The following is a 26,446-nucleotide window of genomic DNA, read 5'->3' on the forward strand; positions in this document are numbered from 1 at the left end:
TTGTCCCGATACCAATATTTAGATACTAGGGTTGTCCCAATACCAATATTTAGATACTCGGGTTGTCCTGCTACCAATATTTAGATACTAGGGTTGTCCCCATACCAATATTTAGATACTAGGGTTGTCCCAATACCAATATTTAGATACTCGGGTTGTCCTGCTACCAATATTTAGATACTAGGGTTGTCCCCATACCAATATTTAGATACTAAGGTTGTCCCCATACCAATATTTAGATACTAGGGTTGTCCTGCTACCAATATTTAGATACTAGGGTTGTCCCGATACCAATATTTAGATACTAGGGTTGTCCCAATACCAATATTTAGATACAAGGGTTGTCCCGATACCAACATTTAGATACTAGAGTTGTCCCCATACCAATATTTAGATACTAGGGTTGTCCCCATACCAATATTTAGATACTAGGGTTGTCCCTATACCAATATTTAGATACTAGAGTTGTCCCCATACCAATATTTAGATACTAGGGTTGTCCCAATACCAATATTTAGATACTAGGGTTGTCCCAATACCAATATTTAGATACTAGGGTTGTCCCAATACCAATATTTAGATACTCGGGTTGTCCCGATTCCAATATTTAGATACTAGGGTTGTCCCGATACCAATATTTAGATACTAGGGTTGTCCTGCTACCAATATTTAGATACTAGGGTTGTCCCAAAACCAATATTTAGATACTAGAGTTGTCCCGATACCAATATTTAGATACTAGTGTTGTCCCAATACCAATATTTAGATACTAGGGTTGTCCCAATACCAATATTTAGATACTAGGGTTGTCCCCATACCAATATTTAGATACTAAGGTTGTCCCCATACCAATATTTAGATACTAGAGTTGTCCCGATACCAATATTTAGATACTAGGGTTGTCCTGCTACCAATATTTAGATACTAGGGTTGTCCCGATACCAATATTTAGATACTAGGGTTGTCCCGATACCAATATTTAGATAATAGGGTTGTCCCGATACCAATATTTAGATACTAGGGTTGTCCCAATACCAATATTCAGATACTAGAGTTGTCCCCATACCAATATTTAGATACTAGGGTTGTCCTGCTACCAATATTTAGATACTAAGGTTGTCCCCATACCAATATATAGATACTAGGGTTGTCCCCATACCAATATTTAGATACTAGGGTTGTCCCAATACCAATATTTAGATACTAGGGTTGTCCTGCTACTAATATTTAGATACTAGGGTTGTCCCGATACCAATATTTAGATACTAGGGTTTTCCCAAAACCAATATTTAGATACTCGGATTGTCCCGATACCAATATTTAGATATGAGGGTTGTCCCAATACCAATATTTAGATACTAGGGTTGTCCCCATACCAATATTTAGATACTAGAGTTGTCCCGATACCAATATTTAGATACTAGGGTTGTCCTGCTACCAATATTTAGATACTAGGGTTGTCCCGATACCAATATTTAGATACTAGGGTTGTCCCGATACCAATATTTAGATACTAGGGTGGTCCTGCTACCAATATTTAGATACTAGGGTTGTCCCGATACCAATATTTAGATACTAGGGTTGTCCCGATACCAATATTTTGGTACTGGTACTAAAATGTATTTTGAAACTTTTCTAAATAAAGAGAAGTACAAAAAATGTCATTATTGTCTTTATTTGAACAACAAATGTTAGTGTACATGAAACATATGTTTATTATTGTAATTTAGTCCTTCAAGAAAATAGTGAACATACTAGACAACTTGTCTTTTAGTAGTAAGTAAACAAACAAAGACTCCTAATTAGTCTGCAGTAACATATTGTGTCATTTATACACCTATTATTTTGTACACATTATAAAGGACAAACTGTAAAAAATGGATTATTAATCTACTTGTTCATTTACTGTTAATATCTGCTTATTTTCTCTTTTAACATATTCTATCTACACTTCTGTTAAAATGTAATAATCACTTATTCTTCTCTTCTTTGATACTTTACATTAGTTTTGGATGATACCACAAATGTAGGTATCGATGTGATACCAAGTAGTTACAGGATCATACATTGGTCATATTCAAAGTCCTCATGTGTCCAGGGACGTATTTACTGACTTTATAAACATTAATGTTTAAAAAACGAAAAAAGATGTGATGCTAAAAAAATATTGATGTAATCATAGTACTATCGACTAGTACTTGGTATCATTACAGTGGATGTCAGGTGTAGATCCACCCATGGCGTTTGTTTACATTGTGACGCCGGTGAGCTATTGTGTCCTCCTACGGTGTGTAGCGAAGCATGTTTAGCTATTCCTCGCCCTCCAGTGATAATGATACTTGTAAGAAACTCACTTTCTTTGTCGCCATGGAGGCCAGGATTAGTGATTTAGAAGTAGTGTTATAACTTCACCTTTATCTTTCCCTTTTCTGTCTACACACTGTGTCTGCTTGTAAGTACTCTGTGTGTGCGCGCTGCCGAACATGCTCCTCTGCTGGTAAAACTGTCATGCCTGTTAAAAAGGGGGGGTTAACTGGCACTTTTTAGAGGCAGTATAGTACCGAATATGATTCATTAGTATCGCGGTAGTATCAGTATACCGTACAACCCTAATTTATTACATGCATGCTATGCATTTTGTTTACCAACCATAGGGGGCGCCACACATCTTTGGCATCTATTTTCATCGTTTTGTTTTTTTTATAAAATTTCAAGTTTATTGTGGTCGTCGACCATTGGAGTGGAACTTTTCAAGACTTGCAAGCGGAAAGTGTGACAGTTGGTATTTTTTTCAGAGACACGACAAATAAAGAGAGGGCACGGAGGACGTTGCAGGAGAGGAACACTCGAGTAGGTTCAGGCTCACATCTTAGTTTATCACCCACCAAAGCATTGAGCGGAGGAAGGGCAAAGAGGAGAGGGGGAAGCGGCACTCGGACGTCCCCCGACTTTCCACCCGGAGGAGGACGTTTTTTTTTTCACCTGCGAGAAGAAACAGAAGAGACAGCAGAGGAGACGGCGAGCGGTGTGAGGGGGGGAGGCTTTAAGGAGCTTAGAGGGCAGATGTAGGATGCTAGGGAAGGTGGTGAAGGGGACTAAGAAGGTGATGATGAGGAGGAGGAGGAAATGGAAGAGAGCAAAGCAGGTTAGCGGATTTGTTGGCGTCATCTTCATGCTCCACGTTAGCACCTGGAGGAAGAAGGGAACAAAAAAACATCCCACATGTCACTTTACGCTAACCCAACTCCGGCCTGCAGGGATCCTGGGAAATAATAACAACAACAACAATACACATTAGGAGGATGTGTGTCAGGTGAGTGTTGATTGTTTTTTTACCTGAGGGCCTTTAGAGCAGTGGTCCCCAACCTTTTTGTAGCTGCGCTTGGAATTTTTTATTTATTTTTGTCATAAAAAAATACAATCATGTGTGCTTACGGACTGTATCCCTTGCAGACTGTATTGATATATATTGATATATAATGTAGGAAGCAGAATATTAATAACAGAAAGAAACAACCCTTTTGTGTGAATGAGTGTGAATGGGGGAGGGAGGTTTTTTGGGTTGGTGCACTAATTGTAAGTGTATCTTGTGTTTTTTATGTTGATTTAATTAAAAAAAATAAAAAAATAAAAATAAAAAATATATATTTTTATTTTTTTATTACTTGTGCACTAATTGTAAGTGTATCTTGCGTTTTTTATGTTGATTTATTAAAAAAATAAAAAATAAAAAAAATAAAAAATATATATTTGTATTTTTTAATTTCTTGTGCACTAATTGTAAGTGTGACTTGTGTTTTTTATGTTGATTTGATTAAAAAAAAATTTTTTAAATTAAAAAAATAAAATAAAATAAAACATTTTTTATTTATTTTGTATTTCTTGTGCACTAATTGTAAGTGTATCTTGTGTTTTTGTATGTTGATTTGATAAAAAAAATATATATATATATATATTTTTTTTTATTTTTTTATTTCTTGTGCACTAATTGTAAGTGTATCTTGTGTTTTTTATGTTGAGTTAATAAAAAAATAAAATAAAATAAAAAATATACATTTTTATTTTTTAATTTCTTGTGCACTAATTGTAAGTGTGACTTGTGTTTTTTTATGTTGATTTGATAAAAAAAATAAAATAAATAAATAAATAAATAAAATAAAATAAAAATATATTTTTTTAATTTTTTTATTTCTTGTGCACTAATTTTTTTATGTTGATTTGATAAAAAAAAAAATAAATAAATATATATATATTTTTATTTTTTTATTTCTTGTGCACTAATTGTAAGTGTATCTTGTGTTTTTTATGTTGATTTAATTTAAAAAAATTAAAATAAAATAAAAAATATATATTTTTATTTTTTGATTTCTTGTGCACTAATTGTAAGTGTGACTTGTGTTTTTTATGTTGATTTGATTAAAAAAAAAAAATATATATATATATATATAATTTTTTTTTAATTTTTTTTATTTTTTTATTTCCTGTGCACTAATTGTAAGTGTATATTGTGTTTTTTATGTTGATTTGATAAAAAATAAATAAATATATGTATATTTTTTTATTTTTTTATTTGTTGTGCACTAATTGTAAGTGTATCTTGTGTTTTTTATGTTGATTTAATAATAATAATAAAAAATAAAACATTTTTATTTTATTTTTTAATTTATTGTGCACTAATTGTAAGTGTGTCTTGTGTTTTTTATGTTGATTTAATTAAATAAATAAATAAAAAAATAATAATTTTTTTTTTTAATTTTTTAATTTCTCGTGCACTAATTGTAAGTGTGTCTTGTGTTTTTTATGTTGATTTGATAAAAAAAATAAATAAATAAAAAATAAAAAATAAAATATTTTTATTTTTGTTTTTGTATTTATTGTGCACTAATTGTAAGTGTATCTTGTGTTTTTTATGTTGATTTGATAAAAAAATAAAAATATATTTTTAGTTTTTTATTTCTTGTGCACTAATTGTAAGTGTATCTTGTGTTTTTTATGTTGATTTGATAAAAAAATAAAAATATATTTTTAGTTTTTTATTTGTTGTGCACTAATTGTAAGTGTATCTTGTGTTTTTTATGTTGATTTAACAAAAATAAATAAAAATTTTTTTTTTTAATTTTTTAATTTCTTGTGCACTAATTGTAAGTGTGTCTTGTGTTTTTTATGTTGATTTGATAAAAAAAACCAAAAAACATTTAAAAAATATGTATATATTTTTTTATTTTTTTTTATTTCTTGTGCACTAATTGTAAGTGTATCTTGTGTTTTTTATGTTGATTTAATAAAAAATTAAAAAAATTAAAAAAAAAAAAAACCCACCGCCGCGGTGGCACAAGAAATAAAATTAAAAAAAAAAAAAAAAAAAAAAAAAATATATATATATATATATATATATATATATATATATATATATATATATATATATATATATATATATATATATATATATATATATATATATATATATATATTTTTTTTTAAAATTAAATCAACATAAAAAACACAATATATACTTTATATATCAATATAAATCAATACAGTCTGCAGAGATACAGTCCGTAAGCACAAGTAAGATTGTATTTCTCATATTTCGTTTTTTCCTTTCAACCACCAATGGTAACATAAGCTTGCTTATATTTTCCCTTTAAAGAATGTAACTTTGAGCAAGTTGCAAACAGCCTCTTTAGTAGCCACATCCTGCTAACAACCTGCAACGTCATCTGCAGGGGACATTTTTGTTCTTCTTCATGTCTTAAGCCAGGGGTGTCCAAAGTGCGGCCCGGGGGCCATTTGCGGCCCGCAGCTATTTGTTTACCGGCCCGCCGCACATTCTGCAAAAATTGCAAAATTGATAATATTGCAAAAATTTAAAAAAACATTTAAAAAAAAGTGGAATGAGGTGAAATCGAACAAGAAAAAGTTGCAATGTTGACACAAAGCTGCCATGCAGGCTGTTTTTTTTTTCTTTGTTTATTTTTCTTTTTTTTGCCATTGCTAAAAAAACAACAACACTAAAAATCTATGTTATAATGAATTATTACTTAAAAAATATCACTTTAAAATGTTTTATGTGGAAAAAATATTGCATATATTGTGTGGTTGCCATATAAAAACATCAACGTTTTATTTGACAAAAGAGCATAAAACAAACAAAATAATAGTTCAAATGTAAAATCGACAGATATATCTGAAGTTGATCTCGTAATTTAAGTGTTAAAAGTAAAAAAAAACTAATAAAAATGTATCACTTTATGAGTGGGGGACCTTTTGGGATCCCAAATATATTTAGTAGGATTTTATTTAACTTTTCACTGTGATTACTCAAAAATATTAAATTAAATTTCAGTTTTACTATAAAAAACAAAGTTGTCTTTGACAGAAAACCTTTTTTTTTTTTTTTTTACTTTATATCAACCACAAGTTGATATAGATATTTACTGTAAGCGTTAAATAAAAAATAATAAATAATAATTTGACTTATTTTTAACAGTTTAATGACTGAGACCCTTTATAGTCCCCGGGAGCCCTAAAGTAGTGGTCCCCAACCTTTTTGTACTTGCGGACCGGTCAATGCTTGAAAATTTGTCCCACGGACCAAGGGGGTGGGGGTGGGGGGGGTGGGGGGGTGTGGGGGCTTGGGCGGGGTAGTAAAAAAAAATTAAAAAAAATGTTTTCTATTATTTTTTTTGGCATAAAGAAATACAATCATGTGTGCTTATGGACTGTATCCCTGCAGACTGTATTGATTTATATTGATAAATAATGTATATATTGTGTTTTTTATGTTGATTTAATTAAAAAAAATAAAAATAAAATAAAAAATATATATTAAATTTTTTTTTTATTTTATTTATTTTGCGGCCGCGGCCCGGTACAAATCGGTCCACGGACCGGTACCGGGCCGCGGCCCAGTGGTTGGGGACCACTGCCCTAAAGGTTTTTTAAAAAAAAAAAATTATATAATTTTTTTGGGCATAAAGAAATACAATCATGTGTGTTTATGGACTGTATCCCTGCAGACTGTATTGATCTATATTGATAAATAATGTATATATTGTGTGTTTTATGTTGATTTAATTAAAAAATAAAAATAAAAAAAATAAAATAAAAACATTTTAAAAATTTTTTTTTATTTATTTCTTTTGCAGCCGCGGACCGGTACCGGGCCGCGGCCCGGTGGTGGGCACCACTGCCCTAAAGGTTAAAAAAAAAATAATCCATATATTTTGTTAAGGTTTGAAATGAAAAATATCAAAATGGCCCCCTCATGCTTAAATATTTCCGTGTACGGCCCTCAGTGGAAAAAGTTTGGACACCCCTGTCAAACTCAAGGCCCGGGGGCCAGAATTGGCCCGCCACATCATTGTACGTGGCCCGCGGAGACCTGAAAAATGTTTTCGTCAGTAAAGGACCTTTTATTTTCCTATTAAATGTATTCAGGTTTTCCATTTTGAAAGAAGAAATAAATGTAATGCATTAAATTGCATACCTTTTCAACTTTAATATTAACCAACATTGCAACAAATATATTATCTCACTTTACAAACAATTTGTCAAAATACAAATAAATACTTGTTTAACTTATGATTTCAAAGCAAGTTATCCATTAAATTGTACAATGTATGCATACAGTGGTGGTCAAAAGTGTACATACACCTGTAAAGAACATCATGTCATGGCTGACTTGACTTTCCAATCATTTCTACAACTGTACTTTCCTCCAGAAGGTCTTATCTCTGTCCATGTGATGTCAGATGAAATACAATTGGAGCTGTTTGGCCACAATACCCAGCAATATGTTTGGAGGAGAAAAGGTGAGGCCTTTAATCAAGCAAGTTGTGTAGTTCAGCACCACGGACAGCAGCTCGTGGGCTGGCAGGCTTAGAGAAGAAACTCTGGCTGTCCTTCAACGTGGAGGACTGGACGTCCACATGTCTACTTTGTTTCTGCATATTTACTGGGGATCTTTCCATCATTCTGACACCCTCATCCACATACCAGTACCGGTACCAGTACACATCCCATGTATTAACTGTACATTTCGCCATTTGTTTATGCTGAGTGTTGTTGACAATATCAAACACAATATTTAAACTATTTCCTTATTCTCTTTTATTCCAAACAATGAGCCAAACTAAGTCAGGAGTACATGAATAAATATAAATAAATCTGACATCACATGGACAAAGATAAGACCTTCTGGAGGAAAGTTCTGTGGTCAGATGACACAAAAATGGAGCTGTTTGGCCACAATACCCAGCAATATGTTTGGAGGCTTTTAACCCAAGAACACCATTCCTACCGTCAAGCATGGTGGGTGGTAGTATTATGCACTGGGCCTGTTTTGCTGTCAATGGAACTGCTGCTTTACAGAGAGTAAATGGAGGATTACCTCCAAATTGTTCAGGACAAGCTAAAATCATCAGCCCGGAGGTTGGGTCTTGGGCGCAGTTGGGTGTTCCAACAGGACAATGACCCCAAACACACCTCAAAAGTGGTAAAGGAATGGCTAAATCAGGCTAGAATGAAGGTTTTAGAATGGCCTTCCCAAAGTCTTGACTTAAAACGTGTGGACAATGCTGAAGAAACAAGTTCATGTCAGGAAAAGCAACACATTTAGCTGAACTGCAGCAATTTTGTGGTCAAAAATTCCAGCAGAAGCTTGTGGATGGCTACCAAAAGTGCCTTATTGCAGGTAAACTTGCTCAAGACAGCCATGACATGATGTTCTTTACAAGTGTATGTACACTTTTGAGCACCACTGTATGCATGTATGTATATATATATATATATATATATATATATATATATATATATATATATATATATATATATATTTATATATATATATATATATATATATATATATATATATAAATATATATATATATATATATATATATATATATATATATATATATATATATATATATATATATATATATGTATATATACGTATATATATATATATATATATATATATATATATATATATATATATATATATATATATATATATATATATATATATATATATATATATATATATATATATATATATATATATATATATATATATGAACATGTAGAGTGGTTTTAATAGCATATAACTGTAAATAAAAAAAACTACTAACATTTGAGTTTTTTACCATAAAATCTATGTTTTTTTTGTGTGTTTTACTGTAAATTGAATTAAAGTAAAGTAAAAAAAAATTAAAAAAAGACAGATTAGTTGCCAGAATAAAAAAAAAACAGTGGTACTGTTTTTGTATTTACACTAATATGTTGTAAAAAAAAAAAAAAAAAAAAAAAACAGTCAAATTTACAGTAAAAATAAACCCCATCTGTACTATTTTCTATTTCCTGGATTACTTTATGTTAAAAAAAAAAACAATGTATATTTTACAGTAAAATTCTGTTTTTCTTTACTGTAAAATCTACAAATATTTTGATAGTGTATGAAAAAATATATTTATTATTCAAATACATGGAAAAAAAATAAATCATATTAGTTGTTACACACGGTAGCCATAACTGTGATGTGGCCCTCAATGAGAACCACTTTTACACTCAAGACAAATAGCTCTATTATGCAAAACCCAAATGTCCACTGCAGAGGACGCTCAGGACGATCTAGAGCTGTGCTATTCACCTCAGTGTACCATGAGAGATCAGTGGGCACGCCATTATAAATGATCACATTTAGCTCAATTGCTCAGAAAATGATGATCAATTTACACCAAATACTGTATATTTGTTCATAAATGTATGGCAGCAATGTATAGTGGAAGGCAGAACAATTGAATATCCCTCGAATAATCCAATCATTTGTTTAGAGTGGTCCCTCGCTACGTCGCACTTCACTCTATTGAACATTTTAGAAAAAAAATTGAAATTGTATTTTTTTGCCCAAATTAAGCATTTCAAGCTAAATGTACTAAATATATCACTAAAGTAGTATTATTGGCCACTAGATGAGACCAAAACCAATCAGTGTGTGATGTTCAGTATCATGGCCACTGTTATATTGTTATATATATATATATATATATATAATATATATATATATATATATATATATATATATATATATATATATATATATATATATATATATATATATATATATATATATATATATATATAATATATATATATATTAGGGCTGCAACAACTAATCGATTAAATCGATTAAAATAGATTATTAAAATAGTTGCCGATTAATTTAGTCATTGATTCGTTGGATCTATGCTATGCGCAGAGTTTTTTAATTTTTTTAATAAACCTTTATTTATAAACTGGAACATTTACAAACAACTGAGAAACAATAATCAAAATAAGTATGGTGCCAGTATGATGTTTTTTTTCAATTAAATACTGGATAGGATAGAAATGTAGTTTGTCTCTTTTATCCGATTATTAATCGAAGTAATAATCGACAGATTAATCGATTATCAAATTAATCGATTATCAAATTAATCGTTAGTTGCAGCCCTAATATATATATATATATATATATATATATATATATATATATATATATATATATATATATATATATATATATATATATATATATATATATATATATATATATATATATGTTCAGTATCATGGCCACTGTTTTATATATATATATATATATATATATATATATATATATATATATATATATATATATATATATATATATATATATATATATATATATATATATATATATATATATATATATATATATATATATATATAATGTTCAGTATCATGGCCACTGTTTTATATATATATATATATATATATATATATATATATATATATATATATATATATATGTTAAAAAAAAAAAAAAAAAAAAAATATATATATATATATATATATATATATATATATATATATATATATATATATATATATATATATATATATATATATATATATATATATATATATATATATATATATATATATATATAATGTTCAGTATCATGGCCACTGGCCAATAGTTAGGACACACCTTCTCATTCAATGTGTTTTCTTTATTTCCATGACTATTTACATTGTAGATTGTCACATCAAAACTATGAATGAACACATGTGGAGTTATGTACTTAACAAAAACACGTTTTACATTCTAATTTCTTCAAAATAGCCACCCTTTGCTCTGATTACTGCTTTGCACACTCTTGGCATTCTCTCCATGAGCTTCAAGCACAACCTGTGAAGTGAAAACCATTTCAGGTGACTACCTCTCGAAGCTCATGGAGAGAATGCCGCGAGTGTGCAAAGCAGTAATCAGGGCAAGGGGTGGCTATTTTGAAGAAACTAAAACATGGTTTCAGTTATTTCTCCTTTTTTTGTTAAGTACATAACTCCACATGTGTTCATTCATAGTTTTGATGTGACAATCTACAATGTAAATAGTCATGGAAATAAAGAAAACACATAGAATGAGAAGGTGTGTGTCGATGGAAAAAGGTTATTTTATATTGTGGATATTTGTGTGTGTAAGAGAGAGAAGACGGCCAATATGTGACATCTGCGAGGACATGACCGGAGTCAGTTGAGGGGGATTTGAAGGATCTCGCAGGGCAGAGAGAGAGGGGGGGGGGCGGGGGTGCAGGTTTGGCGGTAATAACAAAAAAGGGGGTAATTTGGATCTTGGTACTCACTGTAAGGTACACACTCATACTGGATCTCCAAGTACTTGTAAGTCCCAGGGCATGGGTCTGGGAAGACGTCGGAGCCTGCCACCACCACACACTGGGTGCGGTTGTTACACCTGCAAGACAAAGAAGGGGGGAAAGTAAGCAAGTGTGTTGTAATCACTAGAGATGTCCGATAATATCGGACTGCCGATATTATTAACACTGTTACAAATATGCGCCACACTGTGAACCCACACCAAAGAAGAATGACAAACACATTTCGGGGAGAACATCCGCACCGTAACACGACATAAACACAACAGAACAAATACCCAGAACCCCTTGCAGCACTAACTCTTCCACCTCAACCTCCTCATGCTCTCTCAGGGAGAGCATGTCCCAAATTCCAAGCTGCTGTTTTGAGGCATGTTAAAAAAAATAATGCATTTTGTGTCTTCAATAATAAATATGGCATTTTTTTCCATAACTTGATTTATTTTGGAAAACCTTGTTACATTGTTTAATGCATCCAGCGGGGCATCACAACAAAATTAGGCATACTAATGTGTTCATTCCACCACTGTATATATCGGTATCGCTTGATATCGGAATCGGTAATTAAGAGTCGGACAATATCGGATATCGGCAAAAAAGCCATTATCGGACATCTCTAGTAATTACTAAAAAAAACTATTGTATTGAGGATCTTTGACGGACATTTTTGCAAAACATCCTGAAAGAAAGCAGACAACTGTCATGTAGAAAAAGGATCTTTGACTGGTATTTTTGCAGTAGGTTCCAAAAACCATCAGACTTGTCATATAAAGCAGTGGTGCCCAACATTTTTGCAGCTGCGGTCCGGTCAACGCTTGAAAATTTGTCCCACGGACCGGGGGGGGGGGGGCTTTTTTTTTAATGTATTTTTTTTTTTTTCCATAAAGAAATACAATCGTGTGTGCTTACGGACTGTATCCCTGCAGACTGTATTGACCTATATTGATATATAATGTATATATTGTGTTTTTTATGTTGATTTAATTTTACAAAAAAAAAAAAAACCCTTTTTTTTTTTTTTTTTTTTAAATTTCTTGCGGCCCGGTACCAATCGGTCCGCGGACCGGTACCGGGTTGCAGCCCGGTGGTTGGGGACCACTGATATAAAGCAGTGGTCCTCAACCTTTTTGTAGCTGCGGACCGGTCAACACTTAAAAATTTGTCCCACGGACCGGGGGGGGGGGGAGCTTTTTTTTTAATGTATTTTTTTTTTTTTTCCATAAAGAAATACAATCGTGTGTGCTTACGGACTGTAACCCTGCAGACTGTATTGATCTATATTGATATATAATGTATATATTGTGTTTTTTATGTTGATTTAATTTTACAAAAAAAAAAAAAAAACTTTTTTTTTTTTTTTTTTTTAAATTTCTTGCTGCCCGGTACCAATCGGTCCGCGGACCGGTACCGGGTTGCGGCCCGGTGGTTGGGGACCACTGATATAAAGCAGTGGTCCTCAACCTTTTTGTAGCTGCGGACCGGTCAACGCTTAAAAATTTGTCCCACGGACCGGGGGGGGGGGCTTTTTTTTTAATGTATTTTTTTTTTTTTTCCATAAAGAAATACAATCGTGTGTGCTTACGGACTGTAACCCTGCAGACTGTATTGATCTATATTGATATATAATGTATATATTGTGTTTTTTATGTTGATTTAATTTTACAAAAAAAAAAAAAAACCTTTTTTTTTTTTTTTTTTTTAATTTCTTGCTGCCCGGTACCAATCGGTCCGCGGACCGGTATCGGGTTGCGGCCCGGTGGTTGGGGACCACTGATATAAAGCAGTGGTCCTCAACCTTTTTGTAGCTGCGGACCGGTCAACGCTTAAAAATTTGTCCCACGGACCGGGGGGGGGGGGGGGCTTTTTTTTTAATGTATTTTTTTTTCATAAAGAAATACAATCATGTGTGCTTACGGACTGTATCCCTGCAGACTGTATTGATCTATATTGATATATAATGTATATATTGTGTTTTTTATGTTGATTTAATTAAAAAAAAAAAAAACATTTTTTTTTTTTTTAAATTTCTTGCGCGGTACCGGGCTGCGGCCCGGTGGTTGGGGACCACTGATATAAAGCAGTGGTCCTCAACCTTTTTGTAGCTGCGGACCGGTCAACGCTTGAAAATTTGTCCCACGGGAGGTGAAATTTAAAAAAAAAAAAAAAAAATTTTTTTTTTCTTTATTTAAATTTTTTTTTTTTTTTAAATAAAGAAATACAATCATGTGTGCTTACGGACTGTATCCCTGCAGACTGTATTGATCTATATTGATATATAATGTATATATTGTGTTTTTTTATGTTAATTGAATACAAAAAAAAATATATAAAAAAAACATATTTCTTGTGCGGCCCGGTACCAATCGGTCCGCGGACCGGTACCGGGCTGCGGCCCGGTGGTTGGGGACCACTGATATAAAGCAGTGGTCCTCAACCTTTTTGTAGCTGCGGACCGGTCAACGCTTGAAAATTTGTCCCACGGGGGGTGAAATAAAAAAAAAAATAAAAAAAAATTCTTTATTAAAAAAAAAAAAATTTTTAAATTTAATTTTATTATTTTAAATAAAGAAATACAATCATGTGTGCTTACGGACTGTATCCCTGCAGACTGTATTGATCTATATTAATATATAATGTATATATTGTGTTTTTTATGTTAATTGAATCAAAAAAAAAAAATAAAAAAAATTCTTGTGCGGCCCGGTACCAATCGGTGGTTGGGGACCACTGATATAAAGCATATACTAATGCCATATAAGGCCTTGGAATTGCAACTGCATGCAAAGTCTACTATACAGTACAGCCCATGCAAATAAGTACAGTATAAACAACACAACTCAATGTTAAATATTAAATAATTACTTTTTTTAAATCCTTAAAAAAAACACAAAAACATTTATTAACACATTTGAACACGTGCATAAGTACTGAGAAGTTGTACCATCAAGTAGTGGTTTTAATGCATACCGGGAATTCATTAGTGTAAACTACCCATCATCCCAATGTGGAGGCCTCTCAAACTCAAATCACAATAAGATTTTGAATAAATATACAAAACCCCAAAAGCAGTGAAGTTGTCACGTTGTGTAAATGGTAAATAAAAAGAGAATACAATGATTTGCAAAACTTATATTCAATTGAATAGACTGCAAAGACAAGATACTTTATGTTCACACTGAGAAAAAGTGGCATTTTTACCAGTGTGTTACACGGCCTTTCCTTTTAACAACACTCAGTAAAGGTTTGGGAACTGAGGAGTCACATTTTTGAAGTGGAATTCTTTCCCATTCTTGCTTGATGTACAGCTTAAGTTGTTCAACAGTCTCCCTTCTCATATTTTAGCCTTCACACATGCTCAATGTCTGGACTACAGGCAGGCCAGTCTAGTACCCGCACTCTTTTACTATGAAGCCACGCTGTTGTAACACGTGGCTTGGCATCGTCTTGCTGAAATAAGCAGGGGCGTCCATGATAACGTTGCTTGGATGGCAACATATGTTGCTCCAAAAGCTGTATGTACCTTTCAGCATTAATGGTGCCTTCACAGATGTGTAAGTTACCCATGTCTTGGGCACTAATACACCCCCATACCATCACAAATGCTGCCTTTTACACTTTGCGCCTAGAACATTCCGGATGGTTCTTTTCCCTTTTTTGGTCCACGGCGTCCACAGTTTCCAAAAAAAATTTGAAATGTGGACACAGAACACTTTTTCCACGTCGCATCAGTCCATCTTAGATGAGCTCGGGCCCAGCGAAGCCGACGGCGTTTCTGGGTGTTGTTGATAAACGGTTTTCGCCTCGCATAGGAGAGTTTTAACGTGCACTTACAGATGTAGCGACCAACTGTAGTCACTGACAGTGGGTTTCTGAAGTGCTCCTGAGCCCATGTGGTGATATCCTTCACACACTGATAGATGTTTATGAGTTTGAACATCAAATATGTTGTCTTTGTAGCATATTCAACTGAATATGGGTCGAAAAGGATTTGCAAATCATTGTATTCTGTTTATATTTACATCTAACACAATTTCCCAACTTTATTGTTTATTGTGTGTCTGTTTATTCAATTTTTCAAATAAAATAGCCCAGTTTTTGGGCATATTCAACAATACCGTGATGGCAATGATAAAAGGTGATATTTTAGTCACAATAATTGTGATGTGATATGTTGATTCTGTGCAGATATCAGGTGGTTAAGATCTAACTTCCAGTATAAAACTCAGGTTACTTCACGGCCTAGGAACGGAATGTGTTCATAACTAGGGATGTCCGATAATGGCTTTTTGCCGATACCCGATATTCCGATATTGTCCAACTCTTTAATTACCGATACCGATATCAACCGATACCGATATCGACCGATATATGCAGTCGTGGAATTAACACATTATTATGTCTAATTTGGACAACCAGGTATGGTGAAGATAATTTAAAAAAATATATAAAATAAAATAAGATGAATAAATTAAAAACATTTTCTTGAATAAAAAAGAAAGTAAAACAATATAAAAACAGTTACATAGAAACTAGTAATGAATGAAAATGAGTAACATTAACTGTTAAAGGTTAGTCCTATTAGTGGAGCAGCAGCACGCACAATCATGTGTGCTTACGGACTGTATCCCTTGCAGACTGTATTGATATATATTGATATATAATGTAGGAACCAGAATATTAATAACAGAAAGAAACAACCCTTTTGTGGGGGAGGGAGGTTTTTTGGGTTGGTGCATTAATTGTAAGTGTATCTTGTGTTTTTTATGTTGATTTAATTAAAAAAAAACAAAAAACAAAAAAAAAAAACGATACCGATAATAAAAAAAACGATACCGATAATTTCCGATATTACATTTTAACGCATTTATCCCTATTCATAACCCCAGGAGCACCTGTCGTCACCTTGTGAATATTGCACAATAACAAATTACCTTGAGGGCCACTTTCATTTAAAACCCAAGCCGTATTTCTCTCTCTCTCTCTCTCTCTCTCTCTCTCTCTCTCTCTCTCTCTCTCTCTCTCTCTCTCTCTCTCTCTCTCTCTCTCTCTGTCTCTCTCTCTCTCTCGGTCTGGGGGTCATTTACTTGAACAACATTGCAGAGCCCTACAGTAAAGTCTTTCAATACCCAGTAAACATGTGCACAGGAAACCTTTAGCAGCTTTTGGCAGCATACAACTGTTGTGAAACTCACCTTAGCTTAACAGGTGCCATGTTTGTGCATATAAATGCACTCACCTGCTGTTGTGTTGTTATTATTTTCCTAGTTTAATACGATTATTGTATTGAATGTCAACTCAAGCTGTGACCAGCAACCCACCTAGAAATGTACTGTGTGTGTCAAATACTGAAGTCAGCCTCCACACTGTGTGTGTGCGTGTGTGTGTGTGTGTGTGTGTGTGTGTGTGTGTGTGTGTGTGTGTGTGTGTGTGTGTTCTTGTATTTCTAGCCTTCTTGAGACATAAAGAAGGAAAATAATCTTCCATATGAGGAGGTGTGAACAAGTGATGACATAAATCATGGTCCCAATAACATTGCATCTAATGGTCAGCATATGAAATAACAAGTGTGTGTAAGAAATTGAAATGCACCCCCCTTTGGCCAAATATGTATATAGAGACATACTGTAATAACTTGAAGTAAATAATGACCAATTACAAATAACTAAAAGCAGTTTTTTCTCACAATGTGTCAAGTTTTTTCTTATAAAATTGGGAACAATTTCTCATATTCTTTCTGTTTCTGTAATAGTGCAACATTTTCTCATAAAATTATTACTTTTTAATGTAAAATGGTGACATTTGTCATATCAAATTCTGACTTTTTTTTGGGTTCTTGTAAAATAGTGACATTTTTTGAGTAAAATTATGACTTATCATTTTGCCAAGTAAAATTACGATTATTATTGTAATAGTGCCACAATTTGAAAGATTTCCTATAAAATTGTGACATTTGTCGAGTAAAATTACGACTCTTTTCATAAAATTGCCAACATTTTAAGCTTTCCTTGTAAAATTGCGACTGTTATTTAGTAAAATTCCAACTTTTATCAAAACATTGGACAAATGTTCACTTTTTCTTGTAAAATTTTGACTTGCGTTGAGTAAAATGACTACTTTTATTATAATACTGCCAAAATTCTAAGGTTTTTTTGTGAAATTGTGACCTTTTTCTTGTTAAATTCCAACTAATTTTTCAAAAAAGCTTTTTTATATTTGCATAGTATGTATATATTATTAATGTTGTAAATACACATCTTTATATATCTAGAAAGGCTGGTCCTAAAGAAGTAGGCATTTTTCGGAAGGTCTCAAGAAGGTAACATACAATAATGTGTGTGTGTGTGTGTTCTTGTATTTCTAGCCTTCTTGAGACACGAAGAAGGAAACGTATCTTCCATATGAGGAGGTGTGAACAAATGACATAAATCATGGTCCCAATAACATTGCATCTAATGGTCAGCATATGAAACAACAAGTGTGTGTAAGAAATTGAAATGCGCCCCCCTTTGTCCAAATATGTATAAAGAGACATACTGTAATAACTTGAAGTAAATAATGACCAATCACAAACAAAAACAATTAAAAAAATAACTAAAAGCAGTCTTTTTCTCACAATGTGTCGAGTTTTTTCTTAAAAATTGGGAACAATTTCTCATATTCTTTCAGTTTCTGTAACATTGCAATATTTTCTCGTAAAATTATTATGTTTTTATGTAAAATTATTACTTTTTACTGCAAAACGGTGACATATGTCATACAAAATTCTGACTTTTATCATAATTTTGCCAATTTTTGTGTTGTTGTTCTTGTAAAAAAAGTGAATTTTTTTAGTAAAATGATGACTTTTGTCATCATTTTGCCAGGTAAAATTCAGATTATTATTATAATATTGCCAAAATGTTAAAATGTATTTTAAAATTGTGACTTGTCGAGTAAAATTACGACTCTTTTCATAATATTGCATGAATATTGCATGAATGTTCAGTTTTTTTTGTAAAATTGTGACTTGCGTTGAGTAAAATTACAACTTTTATTATAATACTGCCAAAATTCTAAGTTTTCTTGTGAAATTGTGACCTTTTTCTTGTTATATTCCTCTTTGGCCAAAATTAATTAAAAAAAAAAATAGATATGTATATAGAGACATACTGTAATAACTTGAAGTAAATAATGAAGATTAAAACCAATTACAAACCAAACATTTAAAAAATAACTAAAAGTAGTCTTTTTCTCAAAATGTGTAGACTTTTTTTCTTATAAAATTGGAACAATTTCTCATATTATTTCTGTTTCTGTAATATTGCAATATTTTCTCGTAAAATGATTACGTTTTTACGTAAAATAATTACTTTTTTATGTAAAATGGTGACAATTGTCATATAAAACTCTGACTTTTATCACAATATTGCCAATTTTTTTGTTATTCTTGTAATTTTGCCAAGTTAAATTGCGATTATTATTATAATATTGCCAACATTTGAAAGTTTTCCTATAAAATTGTGACATTTGTCGAGTACAATTACGACTCTTTCCATAAAATTGACAACATTTTAAGTTTTCCTTGTAAAATCGCGACTGTTATTGAGTAAAATTCCAACTTTTATCATAATATTGCACAAATGTTCAGTTTTTCTTGTAAAATTTTGACTTGCGTTGAGTAAAATGACGACTTATTATAATACTGCCAAAATTCTAAGTTTTTCTTGTGAAATTGTGACCTTTTTATTGTTAAATTCCAACTAATTTTTCAAAAAAGCTTTTTTATATTTTAAATGTGCTCCCCCTCTGGTTAACATATGAAACAACAAGTGTGTGTAAGAAATTGAAATGCGCCCCCTTTGGCCAAAATTAATAAAAAAATAAGATAAAATAAAAATGTATATAAAGACATACTGTAATAACTTGAAGTAAATAATGAAGATTAAAAACTAATTACAAAAAAGAAAAAACAAAAACAAACTAAAAGTAGTCTTTTTCTCACAATATGTCGACTTTTTTCTTACAAAATTGGGAACAATTTCTCATATTCTTTCTGTTTCTGTAATATTGCAATATTTTCTCGTAAGATTATTACTTTTTTAATGTAAATTATTAAATTTTTTATGTAAAATTATTACTTTTCACTGCAAAACGGTGACATTTGTCATATAAAATTATGACTTTTATCACAATATTGCCCTTTTTTTGTCGTTCTTGTAAAACTGACATTTTTTCAGTAAAATTATGACTTTTGTCATAATTTTGCCAAGTAAAATTCAGATTATTATTATAATATTGCCAAAATGTTAAAATGTTCCTATAAAATTTTGACTATTTTTAAAAGAATTGCCAACATTATAAGCTTTCCTTGTAAAATTGCGACTGTTATTGAGTAAAATTCCAACTTTTATCATAATATTGCACAAATGTTCAGTTTTTCTTGTAAAATTTTGACTTGCGTTGAGTAAAATGACAACTTTTATTATAATACTGCCAAAATTCCAAGTTTTTCTCGTGAAATTGTGACCTTTTTCTTGTGAATTTCCAATTCTTTTTTCACAACAAGCTTTTTTTATATTTGCATAGTATGTATATATTATTAATGTTGTAAATACACTTCTTTATATATCTAGAAAGGCTGGTCCTAAAGAGGGAGGCATTTTTCTCAGGTCTCAAGAAGGCATTAAAAACAAGAGTCTGTGTGTGTGTGTGTGTGTGTGTGTGTGTTTGTTCTTGTATTTCTTGCCTTCTTGAGACATGAAGAAGGAAATGTATCTTCCATATGAGGAGGTGTGAACAAGTGATGACATAAATCAATAACATTGCATCTAATAAACAATGTCTCATTTGTGGTGACATCTATCAAAATGAGGGTGGTCCCAAAAAGGAGGGTTTTTTAAAAAATTGACTGTGTGTCGCTTTTAAAACTGCTCCCCTCTCTGGTCAACATATGAAATAACAAGTATGTGTAAGAAATTGAAATGCGCCCCCTTTGGCCAAAATGTATTTTTAAAAAATTATTTAAAAATGTATATAGAGACATACTATAATAACCAAGTAAATAATGAACATTAAAAACCAATTACAAAAAACAAAAAAACAAAAACAAACTAAAAGCAGTCTTTTTCTCACAATATGTCGACTTTTTTCTTATAAAATTGGGAACAATTTCTCATATTCTTTCAGTTTCTGTAATATTGCAATATTTTTTCGTAAAATTATTAATTTTTTAATGTAAATTATGACTTTTTTATGTAAAATTATTACTTTTTACTGCAAAACGGTGACATTTGTCACATACAATTATGACTTTTATCACAATATTGCCAATTTTTTGTTTTGTTTTTGTAAAACTGACATTTTTTCAGTAAAATGATGACTTTTGTCATAATTTTGCCAAGTAAAATTCAGAATTATTATTATAATATTGCCAAAATGTTAAAGTTTTCCTATAAAATTTTGACTATTTTTAAAAAATTGCCAACATTTTAAGCTTTTCTTGTAAAATTGTGACGGTTATTGAGTATAATTCCAACTTTTATCATAATATTGCACGAATGTTCAGTTTTTCTTGTAAAAATTTGACTTGCGTTGAGTAAAATTACGACTTTTATTACAATACTGCCAAAATTCCAAGTTTTTCTTGTGAAATTGTGACCTTTTTCTTGTTAAATTCCATCTAATTTTTCAAAAAAGCTTTTTTATATTTTAAAAGTGCTCCCCTTCTGGTTAACATATGAAACAACAAGTGTGTGGATGAAATTGAAATGCGCCCCGTTTGGCCAAAATTAATTAAAAAAAATAAATAAATATGTATATAAAGACATATTGTAATACGTTTAAGAAAATAATGAAGATTAAAAGCCAATTACAAACCTAAAATTAAAAAAATAACTAAAAGTAGTCTTTCTCTCACAATATTTCGACTTTTTTCTTACAAAATTGGGAACAATTTCTCATATTCTTTCTGTTTCTGTAATATTGCAATATTTTCTCGTAAGATTATTACTTTTTTTATGTAAATTATTACATTTTTTATGTAAAATTATTACTTTTTACTGCAAAACGGTGACATTTGTCACATACAATTCCAACTGTTATCATAATATTGCACAAATGTTCAGTTTTTCTTGTAAAATTTTGACTTCCGTTGAGTAAAATGACAACTTTTATTATAATACTGCCAAAATTTTAAGTTTTTCTCGTGAAATTGTGACCATTTACTTGTTAAATTCCAACTAATTTTTCAGAAAAGCTTTTTTTATATATTAAAAGGGCTCCCCCTCTGGTTAACATATGAAACAACAAGTGTGTGTAAGAAATTGAAATGCGCCCACTTTGGCCAAAATTAATAAAAAAATAAAATAAAATAAAAATGTATATAAAGACATACTGTAATAACTTGAAGTAAATAATGAAGATTAAAAACCAATTACAAAAAAGAAAAAACAAAAACAAAGTAAAAGTAGTCTTTCTCTCACAATATGTCGACTTTTTTCTTACAAAATTGGGAACAATTTCTCATATTCTTTCTGTTTCTGTAATATTGCAATATTTTTTCGTAAAATTATAAATTTTTTAATGTAAATTATGACTTTTTTTATGTAAAATTATTACTTTTTACTGCAAAACGGTGACATTTGTCACATACAATTATGACTTTTATCACAATATTGCCAATTTTTTGTTTTGTTTTTGTAAAACTGACATTTTTTCAGTAAAATGATGACTTTTGTCATAATTTTGCCAAGTAAAATTCAGATTATTATTATAATATTGCCAAAATGTTAAAGTTTTCCTATAAAATGTTGACTATTTTTAAAAAAATTGCCAACATTTTAAGCTTTTCTTGTAAAATTGTGACGGTTATTGAGTATAATTCCAACTTTTATCATAATATTGCACAAATGTTCAGTTTTTCTTGTAAAATTTTGACTTGCGTTGAGTAAAATGACGACTTTTATTATAATACTGCCAAAATTCAAAGTTTTTCTCGTGAAATTGTGACCTTTTTCTTGTTAAATTCCATCTAATTGTTCAAAAAAGCTTTTTTATATTTTAAAAGTGCTCCCCTTCTGGTTAACATATGAAACAACAAGTGTGTGTAAGAAATTGAAATGCGCCCCGTTTGGCCAAAATTAATTAAAAAAAATAAATAAATATGTATATAAAGACATATTGTAATAAGTTTAAGTAAATAATGAAGATTAAAAGCCAATTACAAACCTAAAATTAAAAAAATAACTAAAAGTAGTCTTTCTCTCACAATATTTCGACTTTTTTCTTACAAAATTGGGAACAATTTCTCATATTCTTTCTGTTTCTGTAATATTGCAATATTTTCTCGTAAGATAATTACTTTTTTATGTAAATTATTACATTTTTTATGTAAAATTATTACTTTTTACTGCAAAACGGTGACATTTGTCACATACAATTCCAACTTTTATCATAATATTGCACAAATGTTCAGTTTTTCTTGTAAAATTTTGACTTTCGTTGAGTAAAACGACGACTATTATTATAATACTGCCAAAATTCTAAGTTTTTCTCGTGAAATTGTGACCTTTTTCTTGTGAATTTCCAATTCTTTTTTCACAACAAGCTATTTTTATATTTGCATAGTATGTATATAATATTAATGTTGTAAATACACATCTTTATATATCTAGAAAGGCTGGTCCTAAAGAGGGAGGCATTTTTCTCAGGTCTCAAGAAGGTAACACGTACAAGAGTGTGTGTGTGTGTGTGTGTGTGTGTGTGTGTGTGTGTGTGTGTGTGTGTGTGTGTGTGTGTGTGTGTGTGTGTGTGCAGGAGAGAACTGAGCGGGGGCAAAGAAAGGACTGCTTAACATGTTGGAGAGTGTGTGAGGTTTAAGAGGCAACATGGGAGAGATGCAGGATTATGGGAGTTCCGTGAGAAGGCATGCGGCGATGTGCTTTTACACGGCGGGCTTGTGTGCATATGAATTGATTCTCCCCGCTGCACGCGGCCGGCGGTGTTTGCGCTCGTCCTTCCATCTTCTCTCACCTCTAATTGCTCTCCCTCGCCATCCCCCAGGAGAGCGAGCGGGTCCTTACGTCAGGCGCGCCTGTCCTCCATTTCCCTGCCGCCTCCCCTCGGGTGCTGCTGTCACATGATCTAGTCTAGTGTGAAATTACTTCCTCTGCTTGTGTTGCTGCCATCTTTTGGACCAGGGCTGTTCAACTCAACAGTTCCTGCGCCCGAGTCCTCGGAAGGCAAAGGCCCGGGGTCCCGTTTTCACAATGAATGAATAAAGGCATGAATTACTGAAGCGCTATCTTAACGCCCCGACAAAGATCTCGTAAACGACAGGAGCACTCTGCTGTGTTTGGGAATGAATTGCAAGAAGACTACTTAAAGATCCTCCACGACAGACCTGGGCAAAATACGTCCCGCGGGCCCACATGCGGCCCGTTAAGATTTTCAATCTGGCCCACCGGACGTTCTACATTATTTTATTTTAGACATTTAACATGAAAAGTTTACTCGCCATTATGATGTGCAGTGATGTTTTTAAATGACCGGAAGTCTTCAACTATACAAAGTATTTCAAAGGTTGAAATCTGCACTTTTGGGTGTTATAGGAGTTATTACGGTAATCTAGGTCACACCAGGGGTTTATTTTTAGACCCCAAACATGTGTCGGAAATAGATGCGGAAGCACATTTTTACATGATAGGTGTTTAATACACTTTGCATTCATATTTTGCTGTTTTTTACATTTTTGTTGTGTTTTGCTTGATTGTAAAAGATGTCTATTGAGGAGCGATGTTCATATGTTGTTAATATTCAGTGTTTTATTGTTCATAGTTAATATTGTAAATTCCACTTTCTTTATTTTTGCAAAAAAAATGTCTGCATAAAAGTGATAATATATCATATTGTAGGTGTTTATTACACTTTGCATTCATATTTTGCTGTTTTTTACATTTTTGTTGTGTTTTGCTTGATTGTAAAAGATACACAACTATGGAGGAGTTGGTCTGAGAAGTAAAATATGTTCATACGTTGTTAATATTCAGTGTTTTATTGTTCATAGTTAATATTGTAAATCCCACTTTCTTCATTTTTGCAAAAAAAAAAAATGTCTGCATAAAAGTGATAATATATCATATTGAAGGTGTTTAATACACTTTGCATTCATATTTTGCTGTTTTTTACATTTTTGTTGTGTTTTGCTTTATTGTAAAAGATACACAACTATGGAGAAGTTGGTCTGAGAAGTAAAAAATGTTCATACGTTGTTAATATTCAGTGTTTTATTGTTCATAGTTAATATTTTAAATCCCACTTTCTTCATTTTTGCAAAAAAAAAATTCTGCATAAAAGTGATAATATATCATATTGTAGGTGTTTATTACACTTTGCATTCATATTTTGCTGTTTTTTACATTTTTGTTGTGTTTTGCTTGATTGTAAAATATGTCTATCAAGGGGCGATGTTCATACGTTGTTAATATTCAGTCTTTTATTGTTCATAGTTAATATTGTAAATCCCACTTTCTTCATTTTTGCAAAAAAAAATGTCTGCATAAAAGTGATAATATATCATATTGTAGGTGTTTATTACACTTTTCATTTATATTTTGCTGTTTTTTACATTTTTGCTGTGTTTTGCTTGATTGTAAAAGATACACAACTATGGAGGAGTTGGTCTGAGAAGTAAAACATGTTCATACGTTGTTAATATTCAGTGTTTTATTGTTCATAGTTAATATTGTAAATCCCACTTTCTTCATTTAAAAAAAAATAAAAAAATGTCTGCATAAAAGTGATAATATATCATATTATAGGTGTTTATTACACTTTGCATTCATATTTTGCTGTTTTTTAACTTTTTGTTGTGTTTCGCTTGATTGTAAAAGATACACAACTATGGAGGAGTTGGTCTGAGAAGTAAAAAATGTTCATATGTTGTTAATATTCAGTGTTTTATTGTTCATAGTTAATATTGTAAATTCCACTTTCTTTATTTTTGCAAAAAAAAATGTCTGCATAAAAGTGATAATATATCATATTGTAGGTGTTTATTACACTTTGCATTCATATTTTGCTGTTTTTTACATTTTTGTTGTGTTTTGCTTGATTGTAAAATATACACAACTATGGAGGAGCTGGTCTGAGAAGTAAAACATTTTCATAATTTGTTAATATTCAGTGTTTTATTGTTCATAGTTAATATTGTAAATCCCACTTTCTTCATTTTTGCAAAAAAAATGTCTGCATAAAAGTGATAATATATCATATTGTAGGTGTTTATTACACTTTGCATTCATATTTTGCTGTTTGTTACATTGTTGTTGTGTTTTGCTTGATTGTAAAAGATGTCTATCGAGTAGCGATATTCATATGTTGTTAATATTCAGTGTTTTATTGTTCATAGTTAATATTGTAAATCCCACTTTCTTCATTTTTGCAAAAAAAAAAAATGTCTGCATAAAAGTGATAATATATCATATTGTAGGTGTTTATTACACTTTGCATTCATATTTTGCTGTTTTTTACATTTTTGTTGTGTTTTGCTTGATTGTAAAAGATACACAACTATGGAGGAGTTGGTCTGAGAAGTAAAACATTTTCATACGTTGTTGATATTCAGTGTTTTATTGTTCATAGTTAAAATTGTAAATCCCACTTTCTTCATTTTTGCAAAAAAAAAAAAAGTCTGCATAAAAGTGATAATATATCATATTGTAGGTGTTTATTACACTTTGCATTCATATTTTGCTGTTTGTTACATTTTT

General features: G+C 31.2%; 2 protein-coding genes across 2 annotated transcripts in view; one reads left to right on the forward strand and one right to left on the reverse strand.

Moving 5' to 3' along the window:
- The window catches only part of LOC133651771 (adhesion G protein-coupled receptor L1-like), a 1,026,396-nt gene that overhangs the window by 186,473 nt on the left and 813,477 nt on the right, over positions 1–26,446 (forward strand). The gene's annotated exons all lie outside the window — the stretch shown is intronic.
- The window catches only part of LOC133651774 (adhesion G protein-coupled receptor L1-like), a 309,731-nt gene that overhangs the window by 83,364 nt on the left and 199,921 nt on the right, over positions 1–26,446 (reverse strand). The window contains exon 6 of the mRNA XM_062049891.1: positions 11,670–11,779. Within this exon, the coding sequence (XP_061905875.1) occupies positions 11,670–11,779 (110 nt within the window). The remainder of the gene's footprint in view (positions 1–11,669; positions 11,780–26,446) is intronic.

This window comes from Entelurus aequoreus, linkage group LG06, assembly GCF_033978785.1.
Source record: "Entelurus aequoreus isolate RoL-2023_Sb linkage group LG06, RoL_Eaeq_v1.1, whole genome shotgun sequence".
Classification (NCBI taxonomy): domain Eukaryota; kingdom Metazoa; phylum Chordata; class Actinopteri; order Syngnathiformes; family Syngnathidae; genus Entelurus; species Entelurus aequoreus.